Below are 17,734 nucleotides of genomic sequence, written 5' to 3' on the forward strand. Positions count from 1 at the left end.
GCACCAAGGCAGGTTCTTGTTTGCTGCTTGAAAGTTACATCTCTTCCCATCTTCCGTCTGCCTTCCCTGTTTTATAAATGCTGCTCACAGCAAAAACTGTCCACAACTCTCTGATACAGTGCCTCGACCATTTCAGGCTGGCCCCGACGTACTGTGTATAAAGCAAATGGTTTTCATAAGTAAACAAGATGGAGATAAATTGGTTAAAATTGTAAACGAAAGCATACACTTAGCAGAATGAATTCAAGATTTGCTTGTCACTGCAGTTAGACGTAGAAGCAGGTAAGGAAGGTTAACTGAGCGGTGAATCTGGAGAAGCAGAAAATGAAACAGACAGTAAAGCAAATACTTTTGTGTCAGATGTACCGTAATGAACAAGCCATACTACCCAGGGCTGCCAATAAAACAGTTTTGCGCTACAACCTGTTGATAAAAAATGACGTTGTTAATTTAGCGTGGGCATCTCCGTTCCAGAAATATTTCTGAGCTGCTATTAGGTTATTTGCTCATCTGAAGCCCCACCTACTTGTCGTTAATAGACTCAAGTGAGTTTTCAGTGGTTAGTCATTGCAGAAGGATGTAAGTTACATTTATTTTTTTCTTGTGCAAAAGAGAAAGTATTTTGCAGAGTATGTGTATATCTACATGGATTTGGATTTAGAATTTTGTATACAGAGAAAGAATTTGGTACATCTGACTTTCTGAATAACTCTGCAAGCTCTTGTGGTCTGCAAGCACTTTTCCTGATTTTAAATATACTTTGGTTTCTTTAGAACAAGAAATGTAACCTTTTATACATACATATGTATATACTACAAATATATAATTACAGTTGCTCTTTTATGTAAATTTGTGGTTTATATAGGGTTTAAAGTATTCTTGTGTATACATGAAATTTTCACTCAAACTTCACGGTTATCCTAAGCTGCTTTTTCCTCATCTTTTTGGCAATCTTCTTTTTTACTTTGCCGCTCGAGACCATGATTCTGTGACTCATGAGCTCCCCTCCTCAGTACCAGATCACCCAGCCAGCCAGAACTGACCTGCAGAGGCACGGGCAGACGCAGTGGCACTTCCTTTCAAGCCATCTAGAGAGAGAGTTTATATTGACAGAACACCGTGACCTGGTGGTGCAGCTATACCTGCTCTGACATCAAGCCTCGCAGCGCAAAACCTTTTAAAAACAAACTGGAATTAGAAGAGAGTTTGTACCGGATCAGCCTGTGCACGATGTCGCTGCCGCGTGCTCAGTCTGAGTTTCAGAGACAGTGTCCTGTTTGGCTGGACTGCGGCACAAGCGTGAGCTTTCACCTTACAAGGGAGCTGATTTAATCACTTGACGTCTGGCGAAAGGAGTAACGCCAGGCTGCACAAGAGGCACGGGGAGAGAGGAGTCGGACCATCCCTTTGGCGACTTAGATCAACGTAGCTGTAATAGGAAACTTCACCGTCGTCCATCAGTAGTCTGATTTTTTAAAAGCAGCATGTCTTGCATTACGAATGCTCTTAGTTTCCTACCAGTCTAATCTCTCCAGAAGATTGTCTGGTTGAGCAGTGAAAGAACCAGCAAAGCCTACCTGACGGCACCCCAGTTACATGTTTCGTGTAGCTCGTACCAAGGTTGGCAGCAGCTGCTCTTCTTCACCGTAATGTCACTGGGAGCTGCATCCGCTTCATCAAAATAAAATCGCAACCCGGGATTCAAAAATATCTTGTGAAATACATGTGCGCTCTAAGACCTCACAGTACGATAAAGAAGCAATTTTGCTCATTTGATTAAACCGCTGCAATTTTGTCACCTACGAATCGTAGGAGCACACAATATTTAGTGTGTATGTTAGGAATCTTTTATTACCAGATTCTAAGATTTTTTTTGTCAAATTCACCTAACGATGTAACTCTTAATGCCAAACTAATCGCATAGCTTGTCATGAAGGGAACACAGATGATGGCACATCTCTCTGGACATCCGCAGCTGAAGCCAAATTCACCTCCATACAAGCAGAAGTCATTTTACTGCTGCATACAGATGGTACTCCTCTGAGTTGTCTGCACTGTCCCTGAATCTCCAGCTTCTCCAGGAGATCCTCTTGCCAGAAATCTAGCAGTTATCCTGCGAGGACACCTCTAGCAAATTCTTAAGTTAACGTCTTGAATGATATCATACGTTGAAAAATAACGGCCAACTCACTGTTGTTATTTTTACTAAAGGGGAGAGTTTTTCTTTGTAACAGAGTATTTTGGGCTGCATTACAAGGGTTTTTTCCAGGTATGTACTGTTGTGAAATATATTCAAGGCATTGCTTAGACAGGGCATTTATCATAGGCTTACACTAATGTATACTGACATTGCACCTTCTCTTTGTAGACCAAGCCACCCTAGTAGAGCAAGTGAAACGAGTAAAAGAAATTGAAGCTATTGAAAGTGACTCCTTTGTTCCACAGACATTCAGATCAAGTAAAGAAGTCAAAAAGGTAAGTTTTCAATATCCTTTCTCAGTGCATAATCCTTTCAAAGTCAGGTGGAAGCTGAGCTATTAATAGAGTTTCCATCCATGAAAGAGCATCAATGTGGACAATCCTAAATCCCACCAGCAACTCTCCTATCTTCTTGGTGTGGAGTTCGAGGAAGAATACATTTAAATGTGTAAGAATTTCAATGACATCAACTGTTTTGACAGTATATTCTACCTATGCTGAGCAACTCCGATTTTTAAAAATTCTTTTAAAATCATATAAAACCATGAAGATTTTTTTTAGGAAAAGCAGAAGAGTTAAAATCCAAAAGTAATCAGACGTTTACATTGTAATTAAAGGTAGACATCAGTATTTTTAATTCTGCTTAACTGAAGCCAGACTTTAAGATCGTATTTACTCCCTGAAATAAAATGGCATTGTTTTCAGACAGCTTTCCAAAAACCTAACGTGAGACATCCAGGTTTCAGAATTTTACCTGCATTTTGGCTGCCAGGTCTTCTAGGGAACTGGGACGCTTTTGTCTTTGGAAGTAGGCAAGCAAAGGCTGGTTCAGTTTTTCTGTCTAACAGTGAGGTGTTCTGAATTATCACTGTTTGTTTCCCCCAGAACATGCATTTTCTTGCCTTTTCAGAAGTCTCCGAGAAGTTCATGCAGCTTCTTCAGAAAGTGGTCCAAAAACCCAATGCTACGGTTCTGCAAGCTCTCTCATTGCCTTTGGCAATACCTTTTTTTTCACTTCATGTGTTTCGTCTGGACGTTAGTCCATGTGCGGTGTGCTCCTGCTAAGCACGCTGAGAAGTATTTGCATGAGTATCCTTTCATGGGCACATGTTGCAATGGAAGAAAGCTGAATGCTTGGTTAAGATACTGCCACGTTTGGGAGTTTGAGGATAAAATACTCAGATGTGTTTCTTTCTTTTTAGTCAATAGAGCCTACTGAACTACAGTACGAACCTGTAACTATCGGAGCGGGAACTGTTGATGCATCTGCTCCTGAAAAAGAACCACCACCTGCCAATATCCCTACTGCCATCAAATACCAAGATGATAATTCTTTAGCACATCCAAATGTAAGTGTGTCGATATTCACTTCATCTTTAGGACAAGGCGGCCCATTGAATGAGAGCAGGTTCACGTGACCTAACAACCATTTTGCTGTGCTGCTCATCAAATAGTCTGTGCTCTGAAGACCATTAACTAAGGGGCCACTCATTGGCTCAGAACGGATCAGATGCTCCTTGCATCATCCAACAGAGAATAATTACAAAAGAAGTTGTTCACCAGCGATGTAGGTTTGGAGTTACAAACAAATTTTATAACAAAGTAGCACGCTAATTTAATGCAGGGGAATTTAAGATCCTGTTCATATGAAAATTTCTGTTCGATAAAAATTCAGGAGAAATTGCTTTGCTTTTTGTAGTGGGAAACCCGGTGGAAGACTCAGAACTTGCCCACCTTGCCAAATCGTGAAGCTTTAAATACATGACAAACTTAAGATAATTTTAAATCATTGTGGCTAAACTTACACAAATTCCTTTGTGGGCACTTGTAATTGGAAACAGGAATACTTACAGTAAAGTTTTTTTAAGAATTAGCAAGTTAAAAATGACTTGCAGTAAATAAACTAATGCAAGTTCTGTATAATGAACATCGCTAACAAAGATCAAGACCCGTACAATATGACGAACGTGCTGTTTCAGGAGGAGACTGAAATTGGAATGTCCTGGCTTTCCAACTATCAAAGTCTCTACCTTTACTAATGTATTTATATCACCTTTGCATTTTAACACCCCTATGCAGCTGGGCTTTTTCTTTGGGCACTGAAATAGTCGATACATATTTCAACAGATTATAACAGATAAAGAGAAAGTTAATGAGTTGTGCCTACTTTTCTTCCTCTCCCGCTTGTCTCTCAGCTGTTTATCGAGAAGGCAGAAGCAGAAGAGAAGTGGTTTCAGAGGCTGATTGCTCTTCGGCAAGAAAGGCTGATGGGCAGTCCGGTGGCCTGACCGAACCGCTGTGACCATCGCATACTGGTTCTCCACGAATGCTAAGAAATCCTACCATGAAATTGTTTTATTTTTCTCTTTTGAGGGGATTTTAATACTCAATATGAGCTGTACAGAGAATAAATATTTCATCTGAATAAAAAAAGAATGTTCTATCCTCCGTTTTTCTCCCGAACTTATTGCTGGGTGACTTGTATCGCTGAGCCTACCCACTGTAGATGGGAAGGCTGTCAGAGCAGTGTAATTTTCTCTTTTTTTTTGTACTGAATTCCTCTGGGGTGCAAAAAACCTGACAGCCCAAGGAGACGTAATTTTATACCTCCCAATCAAAAAAATGTATATAACCATGTAGCAGTTTCAAGATAAATGAACAACTAAGACTGTCAAGGTTCAGATTTACCAGCGCTCAGACAGTAGGAGTACAAGCGATACCACCCTGGGCCATTACATCTTCTGCAGCTGGAGGAGGATTCCGGGCAAATGATATCGCTGTTATCTTTTCTTCCTTCCGTTCTGCGTTGCGGTAGCAGCTTTTGAATCCCAAACATCTGTGGACAGTCTCCTTGCTGAGGGGCTCTTCTAAATTGATGCGTTCATCCGCCTGCTCCAGCCTTAGCCTGTTTCCTCACTTCTGGTGGGCTTGAGTGGAAAGAAATGTTTTACATTTCCTTGAACATCTACCCACTACCGTTAGCATCCGGGAATAGATGTAAGGAAAAAATGATGTTATCCTTTTAAACAAATTTGTAAAGTTTTCAGCAGGTTTCAAGAAATATTATTTTCTGAGCCATTTTAAGCACATTAAAATGTTCAATAATCTGGAAAAGACAGCTTTCTATGAACTCTTAATGGGAAATAATATAAATATTATTGAGTGTAATGGTACAGACCTTTGTCGAACAAGACTAATGGCATACCTATTTCTGTATAGAGCAACTGTTTTCAGTCTATGAAGCTTCTGTTTGTCCAGGTTTGACTTTAAAATAATAAAAGATTAGTCCTATTTGAACATATCAAATTTATCCTGAGTATACTTAGAAAAAAAATCTGTCCATCATCCAACTAAATGCCAGAGATCGACCAAATAAAATACAAAAGTATTTCTGCTGAGGTATCTAGCAAAGCTATGAGAAAAAGTATTAAATAAGTAGAAGACTAAAATAAGACCCTCACCTCTGGACATACCTCATTGGAAATTACCAGCATCGGCTTTCCCGTGTCAATGAAGAAATGCATTTAGTGTTACTCCTCCTTGTTCTCAGATCTGTGGTGAAAAAAAAAAGGAGGATTATTCTGGAAATATACTTTGGTTGTCTTACTTTTTTTAGATCACTGATGTAAAAGGAAAATGTATTAAATTTGCATTCTAACACATTTTTACTTTTTCTTTATGAACAGTGTTAGTTTTACTTGGCCCCGCATTAAAATGGCTATCTGTGTTTCAAGGCTACCTTGTCTGCAACAAAAAGTGGAAAAAAAATGGTTTCCCTTCTTTCATTTCAGCGTTTTCAAATGGTAAATATTTGTCATTGTTCTGTCTTCTAATCTCCTTTGTGTTTCTTTCACAGTAAATAAAAACTATTTGATCTCCATGTAAGGTACAGGTGTAAATTCCTCTTTTTCATTATGTTGGATAATTTTGGTATTTTTATTGGATGCAAAATGATTCCTTTTATGTAATTTGCAACCCTATAGGATATTAAAAAATTCTACAAACTGGTCTGTTGTAAGTAAATAAGACTTTGTGGTAAAAATAGGGTGTACCTACTATTGCTTATCAATTAATAATTGAATTTGTCCAGCAAGTCCATGCTGGAGGAGAATTGTGAGCAAGATCTGGAAAGAAAATGGAAATAGCATTTAGATAATCTGAATTGAATAGAAATATGTACTGAAATACGCCAAACATAATTTGAAAGACGGAGCAAATCATTATAAAGTTGTTTTTTATAGTTCCAGTTGCAGATTAGTGATCAGAATAACTGTGCTGGTTTTGACTGGGATAAGAGTTAATTTTCTTCATAGCAGCTGGTATGGGCTGTGTTTTGGATTTGTGCTGGATACAGTGTTGATAACCCAGAGATGTTTTCCTTCCTGCTGAGCAGTGCTGACACACAGCCAAGGCCTTTGCTGCTCCTCACCCCACCCCACCAGCGAGTGGGCTGGGGGGCACAAGGAGCTGGGAGGGGGCACGGCTGGGACAGCTGACCCCACTGCCCAAAGGGACATTCCACACCATACGGCCTCATGCTCAGCACATAAAGCTGGGGAAGGAGAAGGAAGGGGGGACGTTGGGAGCGATGGCGTTTGTCTTCCCAAGTCCCCGTTACGCGTGCTGGAGCCCTGCTTTCCTGGAGATGGCTGAACGCCTGCCTGCCCACGGGAAGGGGTGAATGGATTCCTTCTTTGCTTTGCTTGTGTGCGCGGCTTTTGCTTTCCCTATTAAACTGTCTTTATCTCAGCCCACGAGTTTTCTCACTTTTACCCTTCCCCTTCTCTCCCCCATCCCACTGGGGGGACTGAGCGAGCGGCTGGGGGGGCTCAGTTGCTGGCTGGGGTTAAACCGCGACAGTCCTTGACTAGTGTAAGCACTACTCAGCAACAACTAAAACATCAGTGTGTTACCAGCATTATTCTCATACTAAATCCAAAACACAGCACTATACCAGCTACTAGAAAGAAAATTAATAAATACTCAGAACCATGTAGTTTTCATGAAATACGTAACTTGTTTATTGCCCCAGTGTCTGTCTGTGTGGAGATATTTCATTTAAGAAGAGGTTTTTTTCGGGTTTAGGCCCTCTATTCTGTCACCCTATCTCAATTCCTACTTTGAACATTCATTATGCATACTTGAAGTTTATGAAGTTATTGGTGTTGGGAGATGAAGGAATTGTCAGGATGGAGTTTTTGCCTAGATACCATCTGTTACAAATTAGAAAATGTACTATCCTTGTTGTTACAAACCTGCAAGTTCATGCAATACAGATTTCTAAAGATGCCTAAAGCAAGTCGGTGATGCTCAGGTGTGTGTCCTGGAGGTGAGAGCTCACGTGGAGCTGACTAGCGACCTTAGCAATGCCAGATGTTATGTCTTGCAAGCGAGTTTTAATCTTACTGTGGATCCCTTGCTGGGTACGGCTAAGCTGAATATTCAAAAAACTGATCATCGAGATGTGAGTGGCCTTTTGCAAGGTTCAGTTGCAGGGAGGCTCTGTGCTTTCTGAAGCTGAGCTCTATTGAAAGGGTGCTGGATCAGTGCTCTGCCTTGCCGAGGACCTGCCGTCGCTGATTCCACAGCTTAAACCTTCAGCAAAAATAGACGCTGTTCCACTGCGTTTGCTCCTGTAGAGTAAAATAAAGGTTGTATAAGGCCAGTCGTAGGGTTGTAAGTGTAAATGTTTAGAATACAGCACTCTTGATTCAGGTTGTGTAAACTACTTTGCTTTTACTTGAATAGCATCCTGTGATAAATTATTCATTTTCCTGTCAAAGGTAGGCAGCTATTTGAGTATCAGAAATGAAATACAGAAGAAGGCAGCAACATCAGAAATAAACTTCACTCTGTAACCAGCTATACACGACTAAGGAGAATTTTGACAAACTTACTGCTTAAAATTATTTTACAAGACTTGGACATACTATAAATGGATTGTATCCAAATACACGTGCACTCCACCATTCCACGCGTGGGGCCTTTTTGCTTGGGGGAAAGATAGCATGTGTTACCTAATCAGCCTGATACAAATTTAATTAACTATGTCGTAACATGGATGTGAAACCCATATCAATGTGTACAAATTAATTGCCACTCACCTGGAAAAGTGCACTGCTGACTCTCAACCCACGCTTCTCCTGATCCAAAAAAGCGACACCTTTTGACATTAATCCTACTTTCTTAGTTTCTTTGCTTCTAAGATCTTCTGATGTTCTCACGTTTAGCATTTAGGACTCTTGCCTATGGAAAGTTTTTTGTTGTTGTTGTATTTTCCACTTTGCTCTGTGCTCCTGGTGAAAGGGAATGGATTCCTGATTAAGAAAAGGAGAGAAACAGCTGTTTGTTAATTATCCAACTAAAACATAGGACTTTTAGCTGTGTTTTGCAGTCTGTAGAGACAGCAGTGACATGGTTTTGTCATTCAGGACTTGTGACAGGGTGTCTCTGAAACAATCAGCTCTAACACAAAGTTCCTCCTAATGCCAAACTACCTTAAATCTGACTCAGACAAATGGTGTGTAGGAGTGAAAAGAGAATGCTGTAACTTGAGCCATTCAGACTTCTGGTAGTCAGCAAAGACCTCTACCCCTAGAAATTACATTAGCAAACTCATTTCACTTAGCCTGCTGAACAGCCACCGTCAATTAAAATCAAACCAGGCTGATTTTGATTTGATAACTTTTAGGTAAAATGTTCACTAGCCCGTTCTGATTTCTTGAGTCATCCAGCATCTCCACAACTATTTTTTATTATGATAATTGCTTGAAAAGGAACTGTGTTCAGTTTTTAAATTATTGTTACAACATTTTAGAAGGATTTTTGCTACTAAAATAATGGTATCTAAGAAAACACTGCCAGCCAGGAGATCAAATTTTGCTACTTCTGCTTCAGTCGCTCTGATATGAGCAGGACTGGATGATCCTGAAGGCCATTTTTCCATCAGTAACCCAAAACCAACCTTCTCAATGATTACAGTTTTCCATTTGTCAAGTTACAAGAAAGAAGTTATTTTTAGTGGAGATCCTTGAACTCTAGAAACCTGTTTCAGCAGAGATCAGCTTGAGCCTATGACTTAATCCACATATGACACAGGGCTGTGGTAAGTCTTCAGCTTGCAGCAGTAATAAAAAGCAATGCTAGAAGTATTATTATTCCAGAATTTAAAATATTCACCATTTGTAATTTTGACTTAGTGCAGCATTGCCTAATTTCTTTTTTCCTGACTGTTCCCTCCCCTCCTTGTCTCCCTCCTTTGCTAAGACCTAGGAAAAAAGAGTAGCAGTGGCTGGGCCGGATTATGTGACGCTGTGGAGCAAGACTTAGACACTGAGTCACTCTGGAATTGCCACTCCAGGGTGAGATGTGACACGATATGTCTACTCTTTCTGGAAGGAAGCAGGAGTTGAAGCTCAGCCCAGAGAGGGGAGGAGGGAGCTCAGTGCTAACACTAGCGCTGAGGTGTGCTTCGCTTCCAGCTGGGCTGCCCCGCATCAAGGTGTACGCCTCGTGAGCTGGAAATGGTTATGCCACGATTCAAACCCAAGTGAAAATGAAAATGGCTACTTGGCTATCGTTTTGCTTCTTCAGAAATACAGTATAGACTGGGGCTGCATGGTTGCAGGGATAGTAATGATATGAGAAGCCATTCAGCCCTTGGGCATCATTTTTGAACGCCCTATTTTGAAAAGGCTGTAGTTTAAAAGGTGTCGTCTCTGCTGAGCTGCCACGGTAAAAATCTCATTCCCACTAGATGTCTCTGCCGTCCCAGAGCAGTTGTCACACTGAACACCAGCGGCTGTCTAGAAAGGCCATAGAAATGAGATGCACATAGTCTGAATTTGTCTTTTTACTTCCTAAACAGAGCTGGAGTTAGGGTAATGAGACAGAGCAGTTTGTCTCACAGTTTTCTGCTGCCTTACAATCTACATCTGTTCAAATAAAAAATACCGCTCGAAAAGGTAAGCTCCAAATATTTACTGTCTGTGTGGTGCAGTCCCTGGGAGAGTTTATAGGAAGGAAAAGTGGACTCTTCCCCGCCCTCATCAGCAAAATCAGCTGCCCAAGGCCATGCTGGCCCTTGCTCACCAGCACAGCTGGTTTCTGGAGCTGGCCTGCCAGGGATGACGGGAAGGACGGGCACCTTCCTCTGGACGCTGCAGGTCTCCACGCTTCTGGAGGCAGCAGCTGGATTTCCATGTTACAGTTCTGAAAGGAAGACATAAACAAAGCTCATTAATTATTATTAATGGAAACTAAATACAGCTAACATTTGTAAAAATGTCAAATTGCATTTTTGATACCTTTTTGGTGAATTTCAGGGTTTTTTTTATAAATTATTGTCATCTTATTTCAGTATTCATACAAGTTCCAGAGCTGGGCGACTATGTGAATGGAATATATATTTAAATAAAATATGAATGTAAATGTTATTACACATCTTCCTCTAGTTGGTTGCAGTAGAACGATGCTTTTATCTGACATTTACGAACAATTTATAACAAACTGCCTTTGCAAAAGACTCTGCGCTGGACCGATGTTACAGATGGAATGTAATCAGCTTTGTAACAACACTGTCAAAAGGCCACTTCCACCAAAAATACGCTTAAGCCTCTGGAAATTGCACTGCATATTTAAGGCTACCTGTAAAAGAACTTAACTGTAAGAAGTACGGATACCTCATTTATGCCAATACATTTTAAATTTAAACAGTAACTGCTGATCCTTACAGAACTGACTGGGGATTGAGCACTGATTGTCTGAGTCCTCTCAAATTACCTTCAACCTTGCTTCTGACATTGCTCGGCAGTACATGGAAACACAGAGCGCAGAACTGAGCAGAGCCCCCGAGTGCTCTGTTACCATTTTTTTTCCAAAATAGTTCAGGAAAAGGACCTATTTTTAATATACTGTGCTGCTTCTCAATAGTTAGATAAACAGAGTTAAACATTTTCCTGTGCTTTTGGAAGTTAGGGGCTGCAACAAATGTAATTAAAAAGTAATTGTCTAATAAGAGCTGGGATTTTTTTTCTTTAGGTGAACAGTGAAAACTCTTCTTGACAATTAATTCTTGCCTTACCTGTGAAACTAGTCATATACTGTGATCATTTCTGAGCTGTATAAACATGATTTGTGATAACTTGTGCATTTAATATACTTGGTTTTGACAGGACTAATTTAAATATGGCTTTAATAATGTCTGCTCAACTAGCAAGATTCATTTTTAGTTTTAGAGACAAACAGCCTAAGGCAGGCAAGACCTTTCAAATTAGTTCAATTACTTGAACAAACACAGTACTGTCCAAACCGTGGTCACAAATTTTAAAGAGTGGAGAAATTTGGCTTCACCTGGTGCAAACCACGTGAAGCAGGAAAGCTTGGTTTTTAGTTTCCTATGGAAATTGGTTCTTGCAGGCACTGGGTAAATCAAGCAGCTCTTGCTGCCTAGCTGATTTATAGCCCTGGGGGTGTGTTGCTATACATTTTGCATTTTTCTTTGTCTGCTTTTACAGCTTGAGGCCGTGGCCAAATTCTGAGCTCAATTTTTTCACCATTAACCTGATAAAGATTTTGCCCCAGCAATACATTTGCTGCATTTACTCCCTGTGCCAGCAGTTTGTTATCATTTCTGGTTGTAAGAGAAATGCCCCCTAACATGCAGCCCGGTAGAACAGGGTCTCTTCTCTTGGTGCACAGGTTTGTAGAGGAGTCTGTCATCTCCTGCACGTCCTGCTGTTAGCCAGATGCCCTGCTGAAGGAAGCATCAAAGCAAGTGCCAAGTGGCTTTGCTCCAATCATCAGAAAAAAACCCAAACCTCGTGGATGCCATGGTGCTGAGACTAGAATACGATTGTTTTTCTCTCCTTCCCAGTACCAGAGAGAAGAGAAGTTGCCAGGATTTAAGAAATAAGTATGTCATCTCACGGAAGACTGTTCAGCATCTTCGACGTGTATTTTTTTGGTCATTTGGCCACTGGGAATGGCAAAATGAGATAGCTGCAAATTACTGAGTAACTCAGGAACAAAACTCCCTCTGCTCCCTAATACTTTAACGTGTGCTGCCAAAGTTTTTATAAATCAATAGTTACTGTACCTGATGGCAACGGAGCCCATTTAAACAAATATTATTTTTGGATCAAATCCTGGAATCAATGATGAACACTCCCACTGGGGCCAGGTCTTGACTGCTTTATTGTTATGTTGGGGTTTTTTTAAGAATGAGAATATGAGTATTTATATGCCTCAGTTTTCACTCTGCTAAACAAAAACAAGAACAGAAGACAGAGGGAAAAGTCACAAAATTAGGGCTGATTAAAAGAAATGCTGTTTCACTTGATGGAGAATTAAACTCAGGAATTAATTGCTACAAGATGTAATTAAAGCCAAAAACTTAGAAACTCTCAGATGGATTATTGCTTTTATAGATGATTTGAAAAGTAACATCCGAATACTTTTAGAAAGAAACAAAAGCTTGTCCTGCAGGTCTTGGAAATGAGTTTGTATTACAATGATGCGGCAGGCCAAGGGCAGGCTGTATCGCACACAGCTCTTGGGCACTTTCTAGCAGTTTCTTACGAAACATATAGCCCGGGTAACTTGTAAATAAGACACTGGACACCACGCAGACTTACCAGGTAATCCAATCTGGCAATTCCTACATGTATTCCTACATGTATATTCCTGCTTGTATTGGTATTTGTAAACAGCTATTAAATAAATAAATTATATAAAATATTGATTTTTAAAAGGAAACCAATCTCTCATGTTTCGGGGAATCTAACAGAATATACTTCACCAATTCTTTCAGCTGCCTCAAAGAAACACAAAAAAAATCTCACTCTCTTACTGTGCTGAAGCCTTACAGATATTGAAGACTTCAAATATACTTGACGCAACATGAGAATCTCTCTTGCAGCCTAAATGATATTTGTTGCCCTGACAACAGCACGCAAGCATTATTTATTACTTCATACATTATTGATAATCCTCTAATTTGTGTGTGATGGGAGGAAGTTGGTCTGCGAGTAAGTTATAAATGGAAGGTTATCAACAACTTGTAGAAGTCGGTGACTATTCTATATATAGCTAGGCTCAGAGCACGCTCTGCCGATGACACAAAACATGTTTCTTACCCACTGGTGGTGCGAGTCCAGGGTTAGGAATCTCCTGCAGCCATAAGTTTCTACTGCAGTTTACGTATAATAGTCAATTTTTTAAAAATCAACTTCAAAGACAGAACAGGAGCTTTTAAGGATATTTCTTAATTATATACAGGGCCCAAAGAGAGTCTCAGAGTGAACACAGAAATGTTTTCCATCACAAACTCTTGAGTGGGAAAATGGAAAATTTTGGAGTAACAGTAACAAGACAAAAATCTCTTCCTATAAAAAGCAGGATTAACCTCCCCAGTTTGCATCTCACATAAAATACAGTTCAACTTATCTACTTAACGCTGACAATATGCTTCTGAAGAGGTATTTTATATTTCATCAGAGACAAGAACAAAAAGACCTCTGGTTAACACCAAGAGATGGTTTTACTTCTGTCTTGCTCCATTTACTTCATTAGGGCAATTACCCCACTTTTAAACCAGCTGATGTTTCATCAGCGTCAAAGCCAGCCTCTTCCAGCACCAATGATGAGACTGAGAGGACTTCTCCTGATTCAGATTAGATTTCAATAGAAAAGTCTCCTGCTAATGAACTAAGGAGTATTTATTCTTTTTTTTTTTTTTCTTGGTGTCTTCTTTGTGTATGCCATCCAGATATTTCTTTTTAATGTTACTTTTTAATTTTGATATGTATTTATTTTTAAAACAAGGGATCCTTGTATAAATTATATATTTCTAATAATTAGTAGTTCTAATTCTAAATAATTCTAAAATTCTAACATCATTCTAAAAAATTACATAGTTCTAATAATTACATATTTTAAAATCTCGCTAGCAATATTGTCCTTTGGTGTACAATCTTAAGATGGGTTCTGGCTCTCCTTCTCACGAACCAGTTGCTGGCTGGCGCTTTGCCTATTTAAACATGTACACAGGAATGCAGTTTTCACCTCCAAGTGTTAAGCATCCCTACTGGTTAAAAATAATCCTTGTAGAGAAACCGTAGCTGCTGACTACCCAGATATAAAGGCAGAAATATTTCTGTATTTCTCAGCAATTGTACCGAATGGTTTCCACATATTTTCGTATATTTTACATAGCTGTGCTATTCTAAATAAGTTGATCAGAATCAGGATCTTTTTCAGCGTCACTATAATTGATCCGTACTCTGGATAGAACAGAAAACATACGCCAAAGTGAAATAGCTGTGGAAAAGAGCCACTCAGCGTGAAGAGTTAAGATGAACCAAAGTGTTAGTAGAAAATGTTTGGGGCAGGAACCTAAACACGTATCTTTGGAATCGATAGAGAACAGAGAATTATAAATACCAACAAAACGTCAACATGGCAAAATGACCTTTTGTTCTAGATGAATATGTTCAACAAAGCTCTGAAGTCTGAATCAGATTTAAATAGTCATATCACCAAAATGAATAAGAATTAAGAAGGTAAATTAATTCCTAAGGGAAATCACTGTAGATCTCATTAGTTCAGGAACAAGATACCTTGAAACTTTTAATTAAAGATAATATTTACTGCAAATGAATAAGAGTTGGCAGGTTTCAGCAGAAACCATAATCTCATTTATGCAAAGTTTTCTTATATTAAGGCAGACATCATTAATCTCATTGGAGATGCCCTCCAGACTGACAGTGCTGTAGCACCGAGGTGATTTCTTACAGAAGTCTTTTTATCTACACAAAAGAAATCTAACTCAAGCAGACACAAACCATAAGAAGGCCTGAGCAATTAGAGATATCACTCTGTGCAAATAGAGTACTGACTTTATCGTGTTAGTGAGCCTGTCATAATGAGCTCACTTCTAACAGGGCCCATCTTCCCACTAGCAGCCGAAAAATTAACAATAACTAGAACTCACATTGCTTAGTTATCTGCACAGTAATCCAGCTCTGGATCTGCTCTGACTTGGAAAGAAATGTCATCTTTTGGAGTCGGAGTCCGCATAAAATTAAATAGCAAACTCTAGATGATCTGCTGTACTCTGAACTGCTGTTGGAAGGCTCCACACTTCGGTTTCATCGTTGTACAGAAGAGGTAATGGGTTTCTTTTTACAAGGCTGTACTCATACAAAGGCTCCATGGCACTAACTGAACTTGTAGTCTGGTTTGTATCTTTGTTCAGAAACTGTAAATAAATACTGTAAAAAAACACCTAGTTAGGTTTTGGTAGAAGACTGCAAACAAGTTAACCACACCGAAACAAACATTTTGAGAAGATAAAGCTGCAGGAGGATAAGAATTTGCAGAATTTTGTATCTGACATGCTAATTATGTTAAAGAAAACTCACCTTGCTGGTTTGTAGCAAGTAATAAGTGAACATTCTAGCATACCATGTCACGGATATTAATGAACTGCTATAATAGCAAATAATAAATTGATCCAGGGCATCTATTAATCAAAATATAATGATAAGTAATTAATAAATGAGCACTGTATATGACCTAATCACTATGGTAACACTACTGCATACTACATTTCTAGTATGAATACACTCTAGCTTCAGGGGAGTTTCAAAGAGCTTTAAACTCTGTGGATTGAAAGACTAACTAGAGTGCAAAGGATGATATTACTACGACGTTTGTAATATTTTTGTGTGTGATTTGAAACAAAGCTTGAATTCTGTCTCTGAGCAATAAAAAAGTTCTTCGATAACATCATAACTGGCACAAGATTTCGTTATAAAAAGCCTCAAAGCGGCAGAGTTCACTTCCATGACTACTGCCTGATTTGTTTTATTTGCTAATCTTTCATCAGAAATGTACAAACAGTTCACAGACTTCACCTGGATAATCAATGGGTAACCCTTTTTCTGTCATGCTTCCCTGCCCACCAGTCAGTCAGTATAAACCTTTTCACTGTAACAACCGCTCAAACTCGGAGTGCATCTTAAGGCTGCAATATCACCACTTGCTAGGATCTAAAGAGAAGTCTACATCAGTAGACAGCAAAATCAATGCTCACCCGATTACAGATATTTTTCAAAAATATTGCAGGCTCAGTTCATTCATCTTTTATGTCGGTTTTCCACTTTGGGCCAAATACCAGCAGAGCTGCTTCTGCAGCATGATGGATCTTAGCGGAACGAAGGATCTACTTTCATGACTGCCATATAAATACTCCAGTGCTCTCTAATCCCACCTGGTTATCTGGGGCACACTTCCTATCTTTCCCCTCAAAACTGGGATGTTGAAAGAGATGCGAGGAGAGGAGGGAAGAGCCTTCACCTGCCTCTCAACAGGAGATGCAAGAGAGGAAACAACCCCCAGGCTCACAGCTCTGAGAAACTTTGCCATCTAGACCAGGAGAATTTTTCCAAACACATAAACGTTTCTCTCCACAATTTGCCCATTTTATGGCGAATGAAGGTGAGATTACCATACCTCTCGCTCTTTCAAACTACCCTCCTTCAGAAGTAAGTTTATATATAACCATGGTTCTTACACACTCCCCTACATGTTCACAGCCACTCCGCTCTTCAGGAAACCTAGATAACAGTCCCCATGTATTTGCTCCATTCTTTTACTGAAGCCTTCCTTCAATGGCCATGCCCCACGACAGGGTTTGCTGAGGGGTTTCTCCTCTACAGCTGGCTGCAGGACTGCTTCTTCCTGCCAAGAAGACAAAAGAGCTCTTTTTCCCTTTCTGTTTAACCAGTAATCCTAACCAGTCTCGCTCCCAAAGCCGGTACAGGGAAGCAATACAGAATGAACTGCTGGCCAGAAGGCAGCCTCAGAAACCAGATATGCCTTGTGAGTGCTTAGCTGGTGGGGAGCGAAGGGTAATCCTGATCCACGAACGGCTGCGATGGCCCCCGCAGCCAGAGCAGCAACTGCGGTCAAATATCCCTACTCCATCCTGGCCTCAGTTTTCCCTCATTGCTCCCTTTTGCTGGGACAGCTATTTACGGCTGCTTTTAGCGCAGGCCGTCGATGCTTTCCACTGGGATACCACTGCTCGTCCAAAGGCTCCTGCTCGGGCAAACGCCTGGTTTCCAGCCGCTGGGAAAGGGGATGCAGCCCGCCTCGCACAACACGGTCGCTTTATTTTACTGCCACCTACTGGAAAAAATACAATTATTTTTAAAATTGCGAAGGACAGGGCAGCGGCCTGAGCCGTGCCGACAGCACCGACCCGCGAACGCCTGACAGGAGCTGAGGTGAAGGCCGGGCCTGCTCCCCGCCGTGGCCTGCACCCCCCCAAGCCGGGCCGGGCCGGACCCCGCGGCCTCGCCGGGCAAAACGGGCCCTTGGGAGAGGCAGCCCGAGCAGCAGCGTGGGGCTCCACGCGTGGGGCTGCTCCCCGCGCCCCGCCGGGCCCTGCGCGGGGCCACGGCCCGAACCTTCTGGAGCGGGGCCGCGCGGCGACGCCAGTTGCCAGGGCAACGGCGGGCCTCCCCTCCGC

The 17,734-nt window shown here is 40.7% G+C and overlaps 1 protein-coding gene and 1 long non-coding RNA gene across 7 annotated transcripts in view; one reads left to right on the forward strand and one right to left on the reverse strand.

Annotated features, from left to right (window-relative positions):
- The window catches only part of RSRC1 (arginine and serine rich coiled-coil 1), a 178,549-nt gene extending 174,014 nt beyond the window's left edge, over nt 1-4,535 (forward strand). For all 3 annotated transcript variants that reach the window (XM_075506788.1, XM_075506789.1, XM_075506790.1), the window contains 3 exons: nt 2,369-2,475; nt 3,402-3,548; nt 4,395-4,535. In XM_075506788.1, coding sequence (XP_075362903.1) covers nt 2,369-2,475; nt 3,402-3,548; nt 4,395-4,487 — 347 coding nt within the window. In that variant the 3' untranslated portion in view covers nt 4,488-4,535. The remainder of the gene's footprint in view (nt 1-2,368; nt 2,476-3,401; nt 3,549-4,394) is intronic.
- Nucleotides 4,536-5,657: 1,122 nt separating this feature from the next.
- On the reverse strand, nt 5,658-17,708 carry LOC142412114 (uncharacterized). Of its 4 annotated transcripts, none has more exons than XR_012776387.1 (7): nt 17,673-17,708; nt 15,191-17,391; nt 12,296-12,459; nt 10,291-10,410; nt 8,304-8,516; nt 7,606-7,832; nt 5,658-5,751 (listed from the first exon to the last, which is right to left on the reverse strand). It is a non-coding gene; the product is annotated as an uncharacterized LOC142412114 (long non-coding RNA). The 4 variants fall into 4 exon arrangements; XR_012776388.1 differs by having other exon boundaries at nt 15,191-15,470; nt 15,621-17,677; XR_012776386.1 differs by having other exon boundaries at nt 12,296-12,456; nt 15,191-17,677.
- Between the last annotated feature and the right edge of the window lie 26 nt (nt 17,709-17,734).

Source organism: Mycteria americana, chromosome 7 (genome assembly GCF_035582795.1).
Source record: "Mycteria americana isolate JAX WOST 10 ecotype Jacksonville Zoo and Gardens chromosome 7, USCA_MyAme_1.0, whole genome shotgun sequence".
Taxonomy (NCBI): domain Eukaryota; kingdom Metazoa; phylum Chordata; class Aves; order Ciconiiformes; family Ciconiidae; genus Mycteria; species Mycteria americana.